The 20,741-nt window shown below is 43.5% G+C and overlaps 1 protein-coding gene across 3 annotated transcripts in view; it reads right to left on the bottom strand.

Moving 5' to 3' along the window:
• Positions 1 to 2,621: 2,621 nt before the first annotated feature.
• Positions 2,622 to 20,741, bottom strand: part of Adamts3 (ADAM metallopeptidase with thrombospondin type 1, motif 3) — a 204,795-nt gene continuing 186,675 nt past the window's right edge. For all 3 annotated transcript variants that reach the window (XM_087582949.1, NM_001394709.1, NM_001394710.1), the window contains 5 exon segments: positions 16,581 to 16,746; positions 13,808 to 13,940; positions 11,699 to 11,906; positions 10,501 to 10,618; positions 2,622 to 5,771 (listed from right to left, as the gene is read on the bottom strand). In XM_087582949.1, coding sequence (XP_087439075.1) covers positions 5,212 to 5,771; positions 10,501 to 10,618; positions 11,699 to 11,906; positions 13,808 to 13,940; positions 16,581 to 16,746 — 1,185 coding nt within the window. In that variant the 3' untranslated portion in view covers positions 2,622 to 5,211.

Genomic DNA, 20,741 nt, shown 5'->3' with positions numbered 1-20,741 from the left:
AAACACCTTTACCCAGAGGTGTCTCTTTCTTTTTTCTTTTTTTTTTTTTTTTTTGGTTCTTTTTTTCGGAGCTGGGGACCGAAAGGTGTCTCTTTCTTAAGGCAAAGCTCAACTGACTGAAAGAGCTCACGCCTTCTGAAACCCAGGCTCCAGGCTCTGTGCTGGAGACGTGAAGTCATCTTGCCACAGTTCGTGCTGTTATTTAAACCACTGTGTAGCCTCTGAGATGTCCACCAACAATCTCGAGCCCAGCAGTCTGTGGTTTAGACAGATCTGCAAAGGCGAGAGGGAGGTGCCACATCTGAGTGTTCTCAGGTCCTGTCCAGTAACATGACCCAGAGAGAAAATGACTGAAAACGTAAGCGAACCCAGTCTGAATTCTGGGGCATGCGTGTTCCACAGCAGTCCTCAAGAACTCATGAGGTAGGCAGGTGATATGTGCTAGGGACCAATGAGAAGCACAAGAGAGAATTTGCCTGAAGTCAAAACTTCAAGTTATGTAAACTGTTCTTTTCAGGAATGTAAACAGCTATGTCACCCCTAAAAAGGCCTTGGTGACATTAAACTTGGGCACACCGTTTTGACTCATGACCCATCATGGGCAATGTAGAATGCCTCGATGGTTTTAGTGACCTACCAGGTTGTAGGAAAAGGTGTGTGAAGTCTGCACAGTCTATTCTTTCTCTGCCTGTCTCTTTATTTAGAGATGTCTGTTCATGTGCTCTGGGGCATAGAAGACACATGGATTCATAACTTTGCTTGTAAAACAATCAAACTAAATAATCTGAGCCCCTGATCATCCCAAAGACTTTTTCTGTGGAGAACAAAAATTTATAGTTTCAAAGTATGTAGTGCCTGTCACACGTGATATTTTTTCTGGGTTCTCAATGTTGATTCTGTCTAAATGGTTCTATGAAGTATGGGCTGTTGAATTTCACAGATAAAAGAACTGATGATCAGATACATGGAGTCACTCTCCCAGGTCACAGAGAGCTGACCACAAGCAGACCAACAGTCCGACTTTACGACCGGTGCTCTTGACTAGAGCTCTGATCTCCGTCAAAGAAATGGAAAACAGATGTAGTCACACCCTTATCTTCTACTGCTGAGAGCTTTTGCTCCACCTTGAACCACTATGAGCCTTTTTCTATGTAGTGTTCAAGCGAACTGTTCTCTCCGTAAATACACGTGCTATGATGGCATATCTCTTCCTTAGCAGTGAAAAAAACTTGGAGAGTGGTGGCTCTCTGAAACTGAAATGGCTGGAAAGTAATAACTTTTCAAAGCAGCAGTTCTGATACAATGTTAGTTAGTGCTGTCTGGAGCACAGTTTTGCTCACTTCAGACTTAACAGGATGGAGTCAATCGATGAGGTCGTTCCTAGATGAAATGTCTGATTACAGCAATGGGTAGCATCTTTGTTCTGAGAATCTCGGGATCTCAGGTTCCTATTAGTGAATTATGTTTTCTTTGCATCATGGACAATATAATGAATTTAAAAGTTCACCTTCAGCTGTGGCTGAAATCATTCAAAGCACCTGGGACCAAAGAGAATCGTTTTAGCTGATGATGTCTGCGGGCGTTGAATGGCTTTTCTAACTTACTCTGTTGTGTGTAGTTTCAATAGTCCTTTTGCTTTAACTCTTCTTCGGACTTTTATCCCTCTCCTATTGAACTTTTCTCCGTACATAACTTAAATTTAAAAGGCTTCTCCATAAAGAAACTACAAAGTGTGTCTAGAAGACTGACTTTGCTGCTGGCTGCAGAGTATATCAGTGAAATAAATGTATGAGAGCCCACGCTCTTGGCCATCAGCCAAGTTCCCAGGAAAAATGCTAGCTAAGTCGCTTAGTTTGACCGTTGTTTGGAAAAGGTAGATGGATAGAAACAGCTTAAAAAAACCTTCAAAATCAATGACTGGAGAGCATTTATATTGCGTTTGTCATATCAACTTTTAACGGCATTTCATCTTGAGATTTCCCAAACCATCTTGCTTACCCATAGCAAGACTGAGCAAATCGGAAGGAGCCAGACAGCCGAGGGACTCTGCCATGAAGTTAGGAGGATTATATAGACAGTAGTTTGATGTCCACCAGGAGGCGCTAACATGTGTTACCTCATTTTCCCCTGTAACATCAGAGGTCTGCTGTCCATGTCACGGCTGAAGAAACCGAACACTCGATTCTTCCTGCTTTGTCACTCAACCTGGCATCTGCACTCCAGTGTCTCTTTGGCTAATAAAGGCCTCACTCCCTGTGGTGTTCTGTTCCTCCTGAGTCCAGTGTGAAATCCCCATTCAGCCCTCAGGTATTCATGGTACAAAGCTGCTGGGTGTCTCAGCTCCTCTGAGATTTTGCATGGGGGTAGGGTGGGAGGAGAACGCTCTCTTTTCTTCCTTATACCATCAGCCTAATTGTTCTTCTCTTACATAGTCCTAAGGGAAAGACACCAGCAAAATGCACCTCCCATGGCTTCTTAGCATCTTTAAACCTGCGGTTTTATCTTGACTCTCTCTAGCATCTTCAGCGAAAGGTCATTGTTTCACTTGACTGGAGGGAAAGAGGCTTTCGAAACCACAAGCACAGAGGACACTAGCAAGGAAATCAAGGTCAGGCCACGTCTCCTCTTTCATTTTTATTTTTTTTTTTATTGCTATGTGTTCCCAATACAACAAACAGCATCAGTAGTGTACACCTTGATAAAAAGGAACGTTTGGCTTAGTAGAAAAAAAAGCGCGTAGGTAAAAGGGGGGAAGGAATATGTACATCTTGTGGGAGGTGTACGTGTGTGACCGTCTTCAGATTCCCTGTGGACCAGATGTGTGTACACCCAAGCAAACTAGAGAGAATTTCGTTCTGGTGAAGTGAGAGAGAGAGAGAGAGAGAGAGAGAGAGAGAGAGAGAGAGAGAGAGAGAGAGGGAGAGGAGAGGAGAGGAGAGGAGAGGAGAGGAGAGGAGAGGAGAGGAGAGGAGAGGAGAGGAGAGGAGAGGAGAGGAGAGGAGAGAAGAGAAGGAGGAAGAAAGGAGAGAGAACTTTTTAAGGCTCAGGGATGACTTAGCTATCAGGACATTTAAAATTCTTGCATGAAGTAGCAGCAGTTGTTTCGAGGTATTGAGTCATAGCTTAGACTGTTCATTTATGATGGTCATAACCCAAAAGGCCTTCCCATTCCGTGCTTTGAAAGGATAACGCATCTCTACGTTAGTCTGCGCAATGGATTTCTAGACGCGGCTAGAAAATGACTTCAGAAGCATGCTCACAACACTTTTTGTCTTTGAGTGCAATTCAGGAAATACTTGTTACATACTTAAAGTATGTTTTGTTCGAAGCAGAGTCTTGCTACATGGCCCAGACTGGCTGTGCACTCACAGTAATCCTCCTGCCTCAGCTTGGGCATGCTGGGACGACAAGTGTGCACTGCCTCACCTGGCTTTTGGAAATCTTTCTGATTCATTATTTACTGAACAGCTAGCTGAATTCCCGACTATTTTATGAGTCTCGAAGGGGAACGAGTCATCAACTCTGTATTGACGACTTAGAAATGTAAATATTTAACACAAGCTTTGACTGCAATCCCAGCTTCTTGGGAGGTTGTGGCAAATGGATCACAAGTTCAAGGCCTGCCTGGGCAGCTTAAGGAGATCCTGTACTGAAAATATAAAAGGGGTTAGAGATGCGGCTCAGAGATGGAGTGCTGGCTTAGCATGTGGGAGGTCCTGGATTCGATCAAGGACTGCCAAATTTACTCATTGTTTTTAAGGTGAGAATCTATTCAATTTTCGTTCTTTGGATTGGCTGTGTGCTCGGTTTAAATCTGTCCTTTCTGTACAGAGCATAGCGCACACCTCTGATCATGTCTCTCCAGTTTACTAAAATGCCATCAACATTAGTGTCAATACTAAAGACATACAAAGAAGACTATCGAGAAAAAAAAATCAACTCTTAAAATAAATATCTTCAGCTCTGTGTCCTATATACAAGTACTGTACATCCACTCCCTGGAGGGAGCATTTACGGCTTTGTGTGAGCATGTTGGTCGCTGACCCAACTACCTGCGTGGCACTGCAGTCCGATGCATCATGACTGGGAACATTTAGATACGAACCATGCAGAAAATAAATAGCTCAACCATGACAAAGACTCTTCCCTGGACTTGCTTTCAAAGCTCTAATGTCCTCAAGTGTCAGCTCTGGCCGGATGAAACTTTTCTCAGCTGCGAAGGAACACGCAACAGACATCTGTGGCGATCACAGTCTATCAAGTACAGCTGATAGCACCATGAGACGCTGCGCATCACCACAATGCCCTCTGGTGCGATGGTGAGAAGGCTGGGCTTTGCCTTGTACAAGCTTTGCTGCTGCAGCCTGCGTGCGCAAACACACGGAGGACACCAGTGCCGTTCCCTTGGTTGCAAGGGTGGAAGGCAGTAGATTAAATGAGTCACCCGTACACCTGAGGTGTCAGACAGATAGCAAATGGCAAACCCCAACTTCTTCATCCTACTCTGCTTTGAAATCAACTCCTGGAATGTCACGTAAGGCAATACTCAATGACAGGCACCCTAGAACACCCAGACACGTCAGATAGTAAACAACCATTTGAGAACATCTTTTAAAATAATACTGATTTCTGCAATGTACAGTATTTACACGACAGTTGCAAATTTGCTCATACAGTATTTCTAATATAGATAAATAGGAGTACAAGTCTAAGAATTATTTCCAAAATTTCTCGAAGCGTAAACCACTGGCATTTGTTTGGGTTATTCTTACTGTAACTTTTAAAAAGAACAAATCAGCTGATATGCACAATCTCCAGTCTCTTCCTTAGAGAGGAACCCTTTCCGTTTCTTCTTTTGTTTTGGGGAGAGTTGTTCTTGGCTGTCCTGTCCCGGGGACTGGCGGCCAACCTCTAGCTTTAGTTTCCCAACTGCTGACATTCTAGGCAGGGGCCACCGGCCACTGGGCTCTTTCCTTCTGAAAACAGTCTTTGGCGCTTTCTTCCAATGGATTCTGGTAAACAAGTCGATGCGGAACGGGAGGAGGGTGGAAGCAACTAAAAAGTGAACCAGCACTTCCTGTCCTTCCATGTACAGAGGACATGAGTAAACCTTTTGTGGAGAGTACCGCTTTTTAACAAGCTGTATGCACCATGCAGGGAGGGAGGCTGTCCAGGTTTCCCTTTGACTTCTAGCTCCACTAGTCTGCTTTCTCATCTCTCTGAGGCGGTTGACCTGATCGGATGTCTCCTGCTAATAGTCTTTCCATCTTTCTTTGGGGTTCTTGTCTGGGGAGAAGCACCTATGGAATCAGTGATAGCAGGGGAGGGGGCAGCAGCCCCAGGGGAAGAGGAATGGAGGTGATCAGTCTTTATGGATGAGGAGGGTGGCATTGATACCGGCGTCTTTGTTCCACCCTCTTGTGCTTTCTTCCGGGGGAAGCTAACACTGGCTCTGCTGCTGGATCTGAAAGCAGCATATGCGCTGGGATTTGCCACGGAGGAGACGCTACTCAAGGATTTCTTCTCGGCACGGGACCCTGAGTAGTAAGGGAGGAAGGGTGTGGGCATCACTAGGGACCTAGGGAGGTCACTAGGGCCAAAGATGGCATCACTGTGGATTTCAGCAGCTTCTTGAAGGTATGGCGGTGGCAGGGTGCCACTGCGCTTGCTACATGACTCGCAGCACAGCTCGCTATAGCCTGGTATGGAGCAGTATCTTGCTAGCACCTCCATTTGACAGAATATGGACTTGTCGCCCAAGCACGGCTCGTCTGCAAAAAAAAAAACGTAAAAATAAATAAATCAAGCCACATGCACAAACATAAAGGGATCCCCAGGGAAACAAACATCATTAACAAGCACACACATCAGGAAGGGTACACGGGTAACAGATAGGTTTTGATTTTCGTCTTACCCGGGTGCATTACCCGGGTTTGCCCCTGTTGGGCCGAGATTATAAGCATGTCCCACCACACTGGGTTGAAAGAAGGCAGCTCCGTGCCTACTACACAATCGGCCTGGTCACCGTTTTCACCATCTCCAGCAGAAGGTGTCAGATCACTGACGGAAATGCTGCCTTTGAGGCAAAACCGAGATGTGCATCGGATTATAGAAGGAGAAAAATTGGATTCGTTCTGAAGATGGGGGGAAGGCATCCTTTTTAATTGTGTGATATCGAAGTTTGCCTTTCTAATAATGTACCTCCACCATGATTTTCAAGTCACAATTAAAATGAATATTAAACACTGCACCTATAACCAATTAAATCGTTATAACACTTTAGCAAAGGAAAATGATAACTTTGATTAAAATGCAATTTTCTGCCTTGGAAACAGGCTTCCTGTTTACTGATGCACATTCTTAAGTAAGTCATATGTTTGATATTTAATTTAATGGAGCTGACAGTATCCTATGTTTATACATGTGGCCCAGGATATGTATAGAGACAAACATGGCCCAGTACCATTTAAAAAGTGAAGAATTATGGCACCCATAGGCCATCAAATTGTAAGAACACTCTTCAAGGTAACAAATCTGTCCCATAACTCTATAAAGAACGTTTGGGAGCTCTTTCTTTTTTTTTTTTTTTTTTTTTTATTAACTTGAGTATTTCTTATATACATTTCAAGTGTTATTCCCTTTCCCGGTTTCCAGACAAACATCACCCTCCCCCCTCCCCTTCCTTATGGGTGTTCCCCTCCCAACCCTCCCCCCATTGCCGCCCTCCCCGCATAGTCTAGTTCACTGGGGGTTCAGTCTTAGCAGGACCCAGGGCTTCCCCTTCCACTGGTGCTCTTACTAGGATATTCATTGCTACCTATGGGGACAGAGTCCAGGGTCAGTCCACGTATAGTCTTTAGGTAGTGGCTTAGTCCCTGGAAGCTCTGGTTGCTTGACATTGTTGTACTTTTGGGGTCTCGAGCACCTTCAAGCTCTTCCAGTTCTTTCTCTGATTCCTTCAACGGGGGACCTATTCTCAGTTCAGTGGTTTGCTGCTGGCATTCGCCTCTGTATTTGCTGTATTCTGGCTGTGTCTCTCAGGAGCGATCTACATCCGGCTCCTGTCGGTCTGCACTTCTTTGCTTCATCCATCTTGTCTAATTGGGTGGCTGTATATGTATGGGCCACCTGTGGGGCAGGCTCTGAATGGGTGTTCCTTCAGTCTGGGAGCTCTTTCTAAGAGGGTCAGTTGGTGACATCGACAGCAGGCTACTTTCTCATTTCACATGTCATTCCATGTCCCCATCCCAAGCTGACAGTCATGCTGTCTTGACAAATACAAGCCCACTGCATTGTATGGAGTTTGAACACCGTATCCTCGCTGAGGTCATAAGCTAGGTGGTGTTATTGGTGACTGAAGATCTGTGAGATTTTTAACCTCAAAATATCAGGTCTTCGCTTTTGAACGTCTGTCTGTCTTTAGAAGCAGACTGCTCTGACTATGACCAAGGCTGAAGCCCTTGCTGAGGGAGTCTTTCTCACAGACATTCTTTCACTCCATCATGTTAACACCATTAAAGTAATGGATACTTTATAGCCTTCTCACACTGCCCCTATGTCCTAAGAACTGTGGGAAAGGAGCTGTACATCAGACCTCAAAGGGTGATGCAATTGAATCTGTCCTTTTCGACTGAGGGCTACCCTACCGGTTTGGCTGAAATAGCATAGAAACTTGTCATGCCAGAACTCCCAAAATTGGCTTTAGACGTAGAACCCGGGGCAGGAAAGCTCCTGAAACAAACACAGGCACACCTACAGAATTGTGCTGTCTCCACCGTACACTGATTTTGTATTATCTCACCCACTACCACCAAAAAGGAACATGTATATCTGTGCAGACAGTTAGCCATGTGTACATATTTGAGCTAGTAAAATCGACAGTTTACCTAGAAGGTGTTCCGCTCTCATGGTAATAACTACATACGGGCAAACATATGCAGCAACAAGAAGAGCATCTAACAGGGCAGGGTTCGCTTCTTCATTTTTTTTCTCCCTTTGAGTTCTGATTGAAAATCAAGCTCCAAAGGAAACAGCTAAATAAAGAAGTCCTATGTCTCCCCCTTGTGGCCATGTTGGTGCTTAGCATTTCTTTTTCTTTTTTTTTTCCTTTCAAGAAATGACATTCTATTTTAAAATTAATTACTATAATTATTGTATAAGAGAAATAAAATTCAGTCATATTAATAGTTACAGAAAATATTCAACATTAGTGATTGAAAATACTGTTACGAGCAAATTAGACTACAAGGGACCCAATGTAGTCATCAATATCCATAAGGGAATCTCTGGCAAATTTAACTTTCGGTGAAACTTTTAGAAACATTTCACTTTTCTTATTTTTCATCTTATTCTCTTTTTATTTTTTATTATTTAAAACAGTTTTAAATTTAAATATATTTTGGTTATAATCTTCCTCTTTTCCATTTCTTCCAGAATCTCACCCCCAATGCACCTTTAAGTTCTTCCTCAAAAGAACAAAGGAAAGGAAAAGAAACAAAACCCAATGCAAGAAAAATTCCCCCAAATCAAGTAAACTCCTTACAAACTAAAGCAAAAATCTACCAAGGGTAACCAAATTAAGGCACTGCGTGTGCACATGCTCTCTCTCTCTCTCTCTCTCTCTCTCTCTCACACACACACACACACACACACACACACACACACACACACACGCACGCACACACGCACACACGCACACATACACACACATACACACATGCACACTCACACACACACATGGACTCACACACATACACACACATCACACACACTCATATGCACTCACTCACACACACACATTCACTCGCACACACACAGGCACACAAACATCTACATACACACACACACCTGTACACACACACATTCACTCACACACACACAGACTCAGACAGACACACACATGTACACACACACACACACACCTACATACACACACACACACACACACACACACACTCCGACTGTGGAGTCCATTATTTATTGTCAACTTCTCCTGAACATGAGGCCTGTCTTTGAGTAGTTCATCAGTTTTCCCTTTCAGTAGGTGTAAGTGACAGACAACCCACTTGTCTACCTTATCCTAGTGTGTTGTGGTCTAGAGGGAAGATGAGGGTCCTGCCCCCACTTGGTTTTGATTGGCGATTGACTGTTTAAGGTATATTAAGATATGTGTGTGTGTGTGTGTGTGTGTGTGTGTGTGTGTGTGTATGTGTCTTTCATTCAGAAACCCCAAACACTGGGTTGCATAGCAAGGAAAGCCCCACTGCCAGGAAGATTTGAGTAGAGCTATTTGTTTTATTTATATATAAATAGGATGAAACAAAAACTATAACATAAGTCAAAGGAAAAAAGCCCAAGAGAAGGGATATGAGGGTGAACTGGCCTCGACATGTCGCCCCATTGATCACCAGGCATAACATGGCTGATCTAACTGGCTAGGCGGGTACCCCCCTTCCTCCCTCAACACTCCATGTAAATGCCTCCCGTAGCTGCACTCTGGGTCAAAGAGGATGACCTTGCCCAAAGAGAGGAGGAGTGGTCTTTGGTCGAGGGCATGCGCATATGTGTGCTCCCCTTTAGAACCTCCAAATATGCTCTTGGGGTTTTGCCATTGCAAGTATAGCTGTTTACAATACTTAAAGACTGAATATCTAAAATGTCCAAACTACAAAGCTATTTGAAGAAGCTGCCAAGTGTCTTGGAAAAAAAAGTGGGGGTGGATATCAGAGTTTAATATTACTTATGGGTTTAGATCAGAGAAAACAATGTTTAGTCTTGAGTTTCACCAGAGCGTGTAGCAATGAGGGTAAGGAGAGTAGCAGATGTCAGGTGTTTGTCCTCCTTGCCCTCTGTCTTATCATGTAGAACAGGGTCTCTCCCTCCTCCTGTGCTCCATCAGGAGCGCCCACAGCCTGAACCCAGGTCCGTGTACTCGTGCAGCAAGCACGTTACCCAGTGAGTTAGCTCCCCAGTTCAGATTTTAAATAAATAAATATTCTACTTTCAAAATACAACTAGTCAGGCCACTCAGGCAACTGCTGGGTTTTGACACATGTACAAGGTGTCTGTTTTGGGATCACATTTATACACATGGGCAATTATTAGAAAGGATCTTAAGGTTGAGCCACATTTAATTTCTGTATGCCTAAATCATTTTGGTAAAGCATCTCGAAGCCTGCTGTAATAATCGAACTCTAATCCTGCAAGATTATAAAGGCAAAGAAGAGAGGAAAAAAGTCATCCCCAACAGAAACTCACATTGGAAGAAGCTATCCATGTTTGACACAGCCCCACCCAGTATCCCCCGTATACTGGCTTTGGTAATTCAGTGATGCTGGCCATATTTCAAAGAGCATTCTCAGGCTATTATTTGCAAAGGTGTCTTCATTTGACTATTTCTTGGTAAGCAAATGCAAATTTGAGACCTTATGGGGAAAGGGATTTCTGCTTTCTGAGGCTCAACAGTGTTACAGTGTTTAGAATGATTTGTGATGTTCTTACCGTTACAGGGAGGCAGCTGGCAGGCTCTGACAGACTCGGGCTTTTCCCCATCACAGTGGTCTCCAGTCCTACAGAGAACCTGTCTCACCTCTGTTCCCTCACCGCAGGTCACCGAACACTACGGAGACAAAGGCTGACATTACAGATGTTGATTCTACGGAGCTGAGGCACAGGCATGCTCCCAGGGTCCCCGCCCCCCACAACACACACCACAAACCATCTCTGGATTTCTCTCTCTATGGCCGAGATGCTGCACAGAGATTCTGAGGCCAGATAACCTCAGGGTCCTGAGAGGCAGCCCCCAACCCCTTTATTTTTCTGACATAGAGTAGAATTTACTGACAGGAACTTCCAAACTAAGCTGAGAAACTTCTGTACTATGGAGGTTGGCTGGGCTGGGAGAAGCTCAGTTCCAGGTCTCTAAGGGGAATGGGCATTTCTCCACGTTATCCCCTGTGGACAACTGGTCCTTTCTTCTGCACCTGGCTTTCAATGTTCCGTCTTTCTATAGCCCTCTTATTTTGAGTCCTTAGAAATATCAAGAACAGGTAGTAATAGAGACAATAAAACACTGATCTAGTCAGCCTCCAAATATCATTTGACCTCAGGCTTGACTATGCATTGAGAAAGGAAGGCTCACTGTCTTGGTCAGAGGGCAAGAACAAACTCAGACAAGCTTCACAATGCTATCCTGAGTAAGAGACACTCTGAGGAGAAACTCTTGATTCCTCTCCTTTAAGGGCGGAGGAAGCCTTGGTAGAAGGGATCACAAGGTTAGTGAGTTAGGAGTTTGGACTATGGTGGTGAACCTTGGTGGAGGGGGAAGATACGGTTAGACCAGAGACAGGGAAGAACAAGTCACACGAAGAAGCGGGCTTGAACAAGCACAATTTGGAGCACAGAAAATTTACTTTACCAGCTACAATGAGGAAAGAGTAAGAGGGGTCAGGGTGGAGGGTGAGTGGGCAGGGTTACTGATGTCTAGGGTCTTACATTCTGTGGTGGATTAGAACTTATGTAAGGGGAAGTCACAATGATCTCAGAAGATTCAGGGGCCTTTCAGATGCCTCCCTGTCACCCAACACCCAATCACGGTTTGTCCCTATCACCTATTCTTAACCACAAACACTGTCTTTAAGTAGTAATTTTTTCCTAACCCTGACACACATTAAACACCGCATGCTAACAAACACCTCACCTCATTCCAGGGCCCTGTTTTCCACTGGGCTGGGCAGGGTATTCTATTACAGGGCCGGCGGCTCTCCGGGCGCTCTCCCAGGCAGTACCTGCTGTGCACTGAGCGGTTGGTACCGTCCTGGAGTGGTTGGAGGCAGCGTACGGTGCGTAGCTGGTACCCCGAGCTGCCACAGCTTCTGCTGCAGTGTTCCCACGCTTCTGCTGCCCAGCTGTGGGGGCAAGAGGGAGCAGTGAGGTAGACAGACAGACAGCAACCACACAGTGCGATACCCGGGCACCTCCCGTCTTCCAAATGAGAGCACCTTTGTGGGTGCTCTTTCTGTGGGGAAGCAACTTTCTGACAATGAGCCCAACACTTTGCTTTTGAACAGCAAAAGGATTTGGCTGTTAACACTCTTCTTCGCAAAATATTAACCTTACTGTTTCAATATTCTAGCTCTCACTGTTATTGGACCTTAGCGAGCCTGAGGAAAAAGTCATGCATGCGGGCCTGGTAGAAACCAGCTCCTTAAATGCACCTCATAAAAATTTCCTGAGACTAACGTTCAGAGCTACTTCCCATGGAAGTCAGCTGTGATTACAGCTCTCTCAAAAGACATGTCTTTTCGACGGGAGTCACAATTGAGGTCTTCAAAGATGAGCACAATTCCGTATTCTAAATACCGTATTTCATTTTGACAGACTAGGTCAGACTTGAACGGCGAAAAGCAAAGCGTACTCAGGTACCGATAGGCTTATGCGTTAGGACTTAGTAGTTCTGGAAGGGTCCAATAATCTGTATGACTCAAGCATACGCAAGAGGGAAAGCCTGAAAGAAAAACTCAAGAAACTCACGACCTATAAACAGCGTGTAAGAGAGCAGGCCTCCCTGAAGTAGGGAGCAAGGGTGGTAGTGGACAGAAGAGGATGTGGGGATGACAAAGGACTCCCTTAGCTGCCTTCAGAGAAACAGGTTGGCTGATCAACCAAAAAGCATAACTCATGTAGCTGACAACAGTGCATTTCAAAACTGAAGACATTCGTGAGTGTGTACCATACAGAAGAACCAAGTGCCTGAGTGTAAACATGTATCAATTGCCTCCTTTTTAACATTATCTAAATGTATTTGCGCACCCTAAGTGTAATGACCTGCCATGAAGTCTATGAGGATACAGTACACTAGAAACGATGTTTCCGCTGGTCCCTTTCATCTCTGGGAAGTTGCCTTCTGATGACAACAAGGCTTTAAGAACTTAACAAGATAAGAAAAATATGTCCTATAGAACTGAGAATCAATAACTCTGAAGTCTAGCCAAGAAAGGAATAGATACTTTAAGATATGTCTACCTACATGTGTGTCTCCCAGAATTCAGAGGTGAGAGCAGAAGCAAGACATTACTCATAATTGTATGCTAACCTCTTCGATGCTTTTCCTAAGTATCTACGGTTAAATCTATATACATTTCTCTTTGTTATTCTTTATGTTCCTAAAGAGGCTGGTACCCCTTGCAATGGATGAATGGACCAAGAATGAGATATGGGTGACTCAGGGCACTCAGGAAGGGAAGGTGTGTGAAAGCCGGGCTGAGGCAGAACTCTGAAAAGAACTAATACGACCCCTGAGTGTTAAATAGTTAGATGTGATTGGTCTTCAAGACAGACAGTTTTACAAAAAAGGAAGCTATACTCTGCTCTTACAGTGTGACTTACCTGTTGAGACACACGCGACGATCACTTCAGTTACCACTGTCAGTGCAATAAGTCCCGTATTATTAACACCAAAAAAGAGTTAAGTGTGGTCTATAGTGTCGAGGAGTGCTCAATCTTTGGAAGAAACTCAACATTTCATACTTAACCTGTCACTTCCCCCGAGAGTCAATGGGTAGACGGCAACACTTAGATGAAAATGGGTAACAATCAGATACCAAAATAAACAAAACAGCAGGAATATGTTTGTGTTTCGGGAGTCGGAATGTAGAGAAAAGCCAGGGACCACAGCTTTAAACACACCTTGCCTGGCGATAAGATGGACTTAATTAAACAGGTAAATGCAAGAGCTTTGAGTTAAACAGAACCTTGAAGGCATTCCCATTCCCGCCATGGCAGCAGGGCGGCGTGATTAAGTGCTTACAGCGGGTGTGTGCACTCCTGAATGTTGCACATGCGTCTGATGGGTTTCGGCTTCTTATTGACCTCACAGAAGCTGCGGTGAACCATTTTACTGTCGCTTTTCCTTCGGCATCCGTATTTCGTATACTGGAACCCTGGGTCAGAAAATAAGTTTTGTTTAGCCACTTACTGTGTACGCATGATATGCCAGGTACCATAATAGGTGTAGCCATTTAAAAGCGAATAGAAATGAATTTATAAGGCCCATTTTCTCAGAATTTATGTTTAATAAATGCTAACACTTGTTAAGCAGTGCCCGTCCGTGAACTTGCGGGTGACTGAGACAGAATGCTCACACTGCCGTGTGAGACTAGATTAGGTAACCACTGCGGTGCTCAAAGGTGACTAGCACGGGCCTTTATGGAGCTCAGCGATGAACTTTCTGCAGGGCCAGAAACGAACACACGGGACAGGCCACCAGCTTAGCTGATGGGAAGGGACAGGGAAGCCTTACAGACCCACCCCTCCTCAAGCAGAACAATGCTGCTCAAACTGTTCGGCACAATGGAGATGGCATGCCATCAGTGCCACATACAGGGAAGAACGTGGAGCAGGTGGATGCTTCCAGTGAGCAGAGAACATGTCATGTGTGGAGAGGAAGGAGGTAAGAAAGCATCAGCTCTACAAAGTCATGAGCACCAGACAAGCATTTGGACCTGGCGGTCATTAGTGTGATGTTTGTAAAACAAACAAAACCCACAGACAACAAATTGAAAACTTCACAGCCCACATAAAAGTTGTAGGGAATCTGAGTATCTAAATGAGTCTAGATTAATTATCTCATTTACTGTCAAAATTACAGCTCACTCTACATGCACGCTTTCCAGATTGCAGAGATGGTATGCAAATAATATTTAAAACTTGCCACTGTCCTTGTACAGTTCCTTCCAGCAGGGCTTTACCAGTCAGGGACCATGGGGTTCACCTAACATCCCAGTCTCCTCCTCGGCAATAATCCCCCAAATCCATCTTTACGGCATTTACTATTCTTGAAACATGTAAGCCAGTTGTTTTGTACAATGCCATTGTGATATACTTTGTTTAATGATCCCTAATGGTGAGTCTCGGCTTATTAACTCTCTACGAGCACACTGCTTTGAATGGCTGTGTGTCTTCAGGGCCACTCGTCAGTCAGCTGAAGGATTTTAATTGCAAGAACAATATAATTCTAGTCATCCATTAAAAGAGATTACCATATAAAGAGAGGAGGAGCCACAATAATCTTCTCTTTCAAAACAGTGAAGGAAGCCCAGGGAGGCAGGCACAGATGCCATGCATATTAAAATGTCAGTGATAACCCTGAGGACCACGTCTATGTGGAACATAGGATCCAAATTAAATCAGTATCTATCTTGCAATGGGGAACAAAGTGCCATTCGTAAAAGCCCCAAACATATTATGCCCTTTCCAGAAACATTGTAAAAAAAAAAAAAGTCTGAATGTTAATTAAATCTGGTTTACCCAGAATTCTCTACTATGAATATTTTTTTCTGTTTATCATTCAGAACTTAATTAGATAGTGATTTAACTATTCTGCTTGGTGGGGCGAATTCTGTCATTGCCTGTCTAATGCTAGAGTATTTGTTGTGTAGAACAGACAAACATATTGATAAAAATGGGATCCGTCTTGTGGATCTGGTCTGGGAAAACAAGAGAAAAAATTCAGTACAGCAAGGCAGCGTGGTACTCAGTTAACCTGGTCTGAATCTTACTTACCGTCCATGTGTTTCAATTTCACCACCAGTATAATAAAGATTAAAAATAGTACTGATATCATAGAGCCATTGTATCGACATATAGATAAACGAAGCATTCGGTATGGCAGTAGCATCAAAAACACGGCATAATTAGCTATATAGATGGATGCAATTAACTGCGCTCTTGCTAGCACAGACAGAAAAGATGTGAATACACATGGACAGCAAGATGGAGAGGCGGCGGCAGCCTCAGTAAATCGGATTGGAGGAAGGTTTAGATTTGGGGAAAAGTGCTACTGTGGTGGGGTTGCCCTGGTGCTGCTATGTATTCAAATGCTGAATACTGGCCCCCAAGATCTGCCTACAGTCCCATGAGTACATCCACACCAAATGATGATGGATAAACGTTGGTCGCCAATCTTCTACAACTGGTTAAATAACAGAAGCCACAGTCAATTACTGGGGAGAAGAGAGGTAGGCGGGGTATTGGTTACCAGGCTGGGGGTGCAGGTAGGGACCACTAGGAAGAAGGAGGAGGCTGCCATGAAAAGAAATGGACCATGGGCATGGGGCCAGGAGAAGTGCATCCTGAGGACAGGCTGATGGACCAAAAAGGCAACCGGGGCAAGACTCAAACAGTAAATACTTGGGAATTAGCCAATCTAGCAAATAAAAATACATTAGGAGTAATTTGTCCAGTCAAAGCTGAGTAAATAAATCTAATAGGACTCGGTCTCTAATATTGGGAGGCTGACGGGGTCATATTAAGAACTATAGAGTCAATAACTTTTAAAGCAACACTACTGTACTGAATACAAGACATGAACCTTAGAGAAAAGAGTACAGGGATGTTAGGTCCTCCGATGGTTTAAGTAAGTGGTTCTCAACATGTGGGCCATGACCCCTTTCACAGGGGTGGTCTAAGAGCTCAGGGAAACCCAGATGGTTACATTGTGTTTCCTAACGGTAGCAACATTACAGTTAGGAAGTAGCAATATAGAATGGATAAACTGCTTTGAAAAAGAATGCAGCTGTCACCTCCACCACAGGGTTTGGAGCACTGAGACCAGCTCTTCAGCGCCCACTCGAAGGTGTCCAGCTCCTCCTGGATGACGTTGTTACTGTTGATTGTTGGCACGGAGTCTTCATGGATGATGTACTTATACGTCAGGCTAGAGCGCGTGTCGTTCTCCTGAGGTATGATCTAATACATATGTGAGACATGCAATCAATACATACACAACTGGAGACTTCGGTGTGACCTTGGGCATCTCAGAACATTGGTACTTTCAAAGCTGGAAAGTGTTTAAGGTGGTTCTTAGAAGCTACTGTACCCATCAACTTGTGTGGTTGGGTGTGATATTAGAGAAACATTACATATAAAACTTGAAATATAATGATATAAAATACATGTTGAAGAGTAACAATTTATACTATCGAGATAACTTAATTTCTATGTTACCTTAAACTATACCATCTCCTCAGTGTATTTAAAAGTTCTATATAATACACTGCTTTATTATAATGACCACATTCCTTCCAGAAAAAAAAATTGGAACAAGATACAGAAACAACAACAAGAAGACCAATCATGACTCTGTAGAACAAGAGAAAAGCTACACTAACTCATTTTCTTTGGGGATATTCCCTCAAGACAATGTCATCATACGTATCTGTATGAACACAATCAGTATTGATCAATGAATATTTCTCCCGTTTGGAGATTTCAGACTTTCCTCAGAACTCTAAAGTTTTTGTGCCCTTTAACTTTTAAATACTCCATTAATCACTACACATAATTGTCCTTCTATTAATTGGATGAGAAAAAAAGACCATTTTATATGTATATTTCCCTAATTTAAGATTTCCTGTTCCTTGTCTATTGTACATTAATTGTATGAGTACAAGTGTGCAATTGTTGGCCACCCGCCCTCTCTTTATAAATCAATACTTTTCTCTTCTTTTGATCATTGTGTATTCCACATGTCCAAGACTGAATTTTGTTTTGTTTTAGTGGTTATTTTATTTGTTTACATTTCAGATGTTATCCCCTTTCCTGGTTTCCCCTCTGCAAGCTCCCTACCGCATCTCCCCTCCCCCTGCGTCTATGAGGGTGTTCCTGCCACCTACCAACTCCCACTTCACCACCCTAGCATCCCCCTGTTGAGCCTCCACAGGACCAAGTGCCTCTCCTCCCACTGATGCCGATAAGGTCATCTCTGCTACCTCAAGTGCACAACTTCTGCCTTGGTTACACTGGCTTAGTTTCTTTGCTCACTCTTGGGAATTTCTTCACTAGGTACTACGGATGCTTAAAGAACTTCCAGAGAGGCTCGTGTGGTGAGGGAAGACGGCCAGGCAGCTGCTGAATGCACAAGGTCAGCATGATAGCTGAGGCCTTTCAACAGCCATGGGACTTGGTCAGAAGGTAGGATCAGCCACTATAGACAAGCCTCCTAGGAGTCAGGCTGTCCCAATGGTCTGGGACCTACTTTCAGATATACAGACACTACAGAACAGGCTTTTGTTTATCTATTTTGTTGAGGGAACTTCTCATGCAGTATCAGAAAATGAATTTTGACCTACATGTGCAAAAATAACTTAGTTTCTATAAAAGAGGATAAATGATTCAAAAACGGATGTACATGAAATGTAAAACCTTTAGAAGATAAATGTTTTGATGATGTTATATTGTGCAAAATATTCTTCCATTACCCTTTGTTGGGGATTGGTCTGGTGCTGCTAGGTATTCAAATGCTAAATACTGTCCTCCAAGGTCTGGTCACTTCCATGAGTACATCCCCATGCACACCAAGCGATGTTATGTAAATTGATCTCCAATTTAACACTATTGGTTAAATAAAAGTGGATACAGCAAATTACTGGGGGAAATAGAGGTAGGCAGGGTTTCAGTTACTAGGCTGGGGGACTGCAGTTAGGGACCATGAGAAGAAAGACAGGAAAGGAGAGGAAGGAGGAAGAAGAAGTGGGAGAAGGAAAAAGAATAGGAGAGAACAGGAGGTCTCCATTAGATGTGATAGACCAGGAATGCATGGCCCAAATGCCCTCTGAGGACAGACTGATGGAGCAGAAGTAACACAGGCAAGACTCAGTGGTACAATGGCAATGTTGGGCAGCCTGGGACAAACTGTTGCAGCCTCGAGATGGAAGATGGCTGCTGGTATCGGCCATGAAAGACTGAAATGGCTACATTGAGATCCCATCCATACAAAGCAAAATGGCTACCATCAGATAAAAAGGATAACAGAGAGTGGTGAGGTAATGGTTTGTGCAGCATTGCTTACCACTATGGAGGCTTTGAAAAAAAATAATACTAGCTACCATATGACCCAGCTATACCACCCTTGTGTAGATACTGAAATGAATCTAAGTGCCACACAGATACCCGCATATCTATGTCTACTACAGCATTATCCACAGTATGAAACTAACCTAGATGCCCTTCAACAACTGTGGTACATATGAAATTGAGGTTTAATCCAGCCATGAGGAACGAAGTTACAGCATTTTCAGAAAAATGTGTAGAAGTGAGCATGCTCAGTGAAGTAATCTATCCTTCGAAAAGAAATATTGCATACGTGTTTCTCATTTCTCACATGCAGTGAAATTATTATATGTATGAATAACACAGAAGTAGAGGGAAAAGATGAGCGGTGAAGTTTCCAGAAGCAAGGCAGTGGGCTCAGTTGGGAAAGGACATCAAATGCTGCGTGACTAGACTCAAAACAGACATATATCTGTAAACTGAACACAGAGAGCAGACTGGAGCAGAAAGGGACCAGCAATAGGGAGAAGCAAGTAAGGGTAGTGGGGTGGAAAAGATCAAAATACAATGGCATGTAAAATCATGATGAAACTGATTCCTTCCCACATTAATTAAAATCAGTTCTGTAAGATCCTTAAAAAGGAGCTACAGAAGACTGGCACACCACATTCAGAGTTCTCACACAAATGAGACTCTCACCATAAATAACGAAGTCCAGTAGACAAAGGTTCTGCCACCTCAGGAAACACACTTCTGTTTATTCGACCCCTTAGTCTCCTAGGACTTCAGAGGAGTCCGGACCTGAGAGCTCCAAAGCTTTCTAATACTTTGGACAGCTTTTATATCTTAATGGTTTCAGTTGTAGCTGAAACAAAACCTTCAGAAGATAACCTGGAAAATAACCATCTCTTTACAAGGTCTGAACATTGTTGCTCATTTGTTTCTGTCTTGCTTTCTGCAACTATGTGTACGGTTTTAGACTGTTCAGTCTCACCTAGAGGCTGCCTGCTCCCTAAATTTTTTTTTTGTTTTTGTTTTTGTTTTTTTTTTTTCGGAGCTGGGGACCGAACCCAGGGCCTTGCGCTTCCTGGTAAGCGCTCTACCACTGAGCTAAATCCCCAGCCCCCTGCTCCCTAAATTTAATGAAACAGCACCCCCTATCTCCTGGGTCTGCACACGACCTATGGCTATAAGGAACCTTTCACAGCTTCCCACAAGAGTTCTCAGAGCAGATTCCCCGCGATGGCAAAGTGTGTCTTCTAGACAGGCAGACCCCTCCTCAGGGCTGTGAACACTCTTACAAACATCCACCAGATGAGCTCAAGTGTGCTTCCACTGCAGGTGGCCTGGTCTCACTGATAATCTCTCAACTCGCTAATGGATACTTCTCTGATAAGTAACATAGTCTGCATATAAACAAGGACTACTTTACAGTGTATCTCATCAACATGTCACCTAAATAACAGATTTTCATGCCAATGGCTTTTCACATTAAATTCTGGTATTTTCTGGCACGTTTCTCAGACCTAATTTCCTGCTTTTATAGGTCAAAAACTGCCGATGTAGAATTGACTCTAGATATTCATTGTACGTTATAAATAATATGCTAATGCAACAAGTTATTATAAAGATAAAGAGAGCTCTAAATCAAATTACAAAACTGGTTATACCATAATTCTACACTTCTTGCAGATATCCTTGTAAAGGATATCTGACACTTTTTGGATAATTTGGAAGCTGCTGAAAGAACTCATTGATAATATACTCAAACTCCAAACACTACCAAAGGAAGTTCTCCATACAGAAGGCAAATAATAGTGGATTAAAAGGCACATCAAAAATGCTAAGCTCGTGACTAAATATAAAAATCTACCTTTTGTTTCAGTTGCCTGTATCTTGTCATTCAGGAACAA

The sequence above is a fragment of the Rattus norvegicus genome, chromosome 14, assembly GCF_021556685.1.
Source record: "Rattus norvegicus strain SHRSP/BbbUtx chromosome 14, alternate assembly SHRSP_T2T, whole genome shotgun sequence".
NCBI lineage: Eukaryota > Metazoa > Chordata > Mammalia > Rodentia > Muridae > Rattus > Rattus norvegicus.
This window is presented reverse-complemented; position numbering and strand designations above follow the sequence as displayed.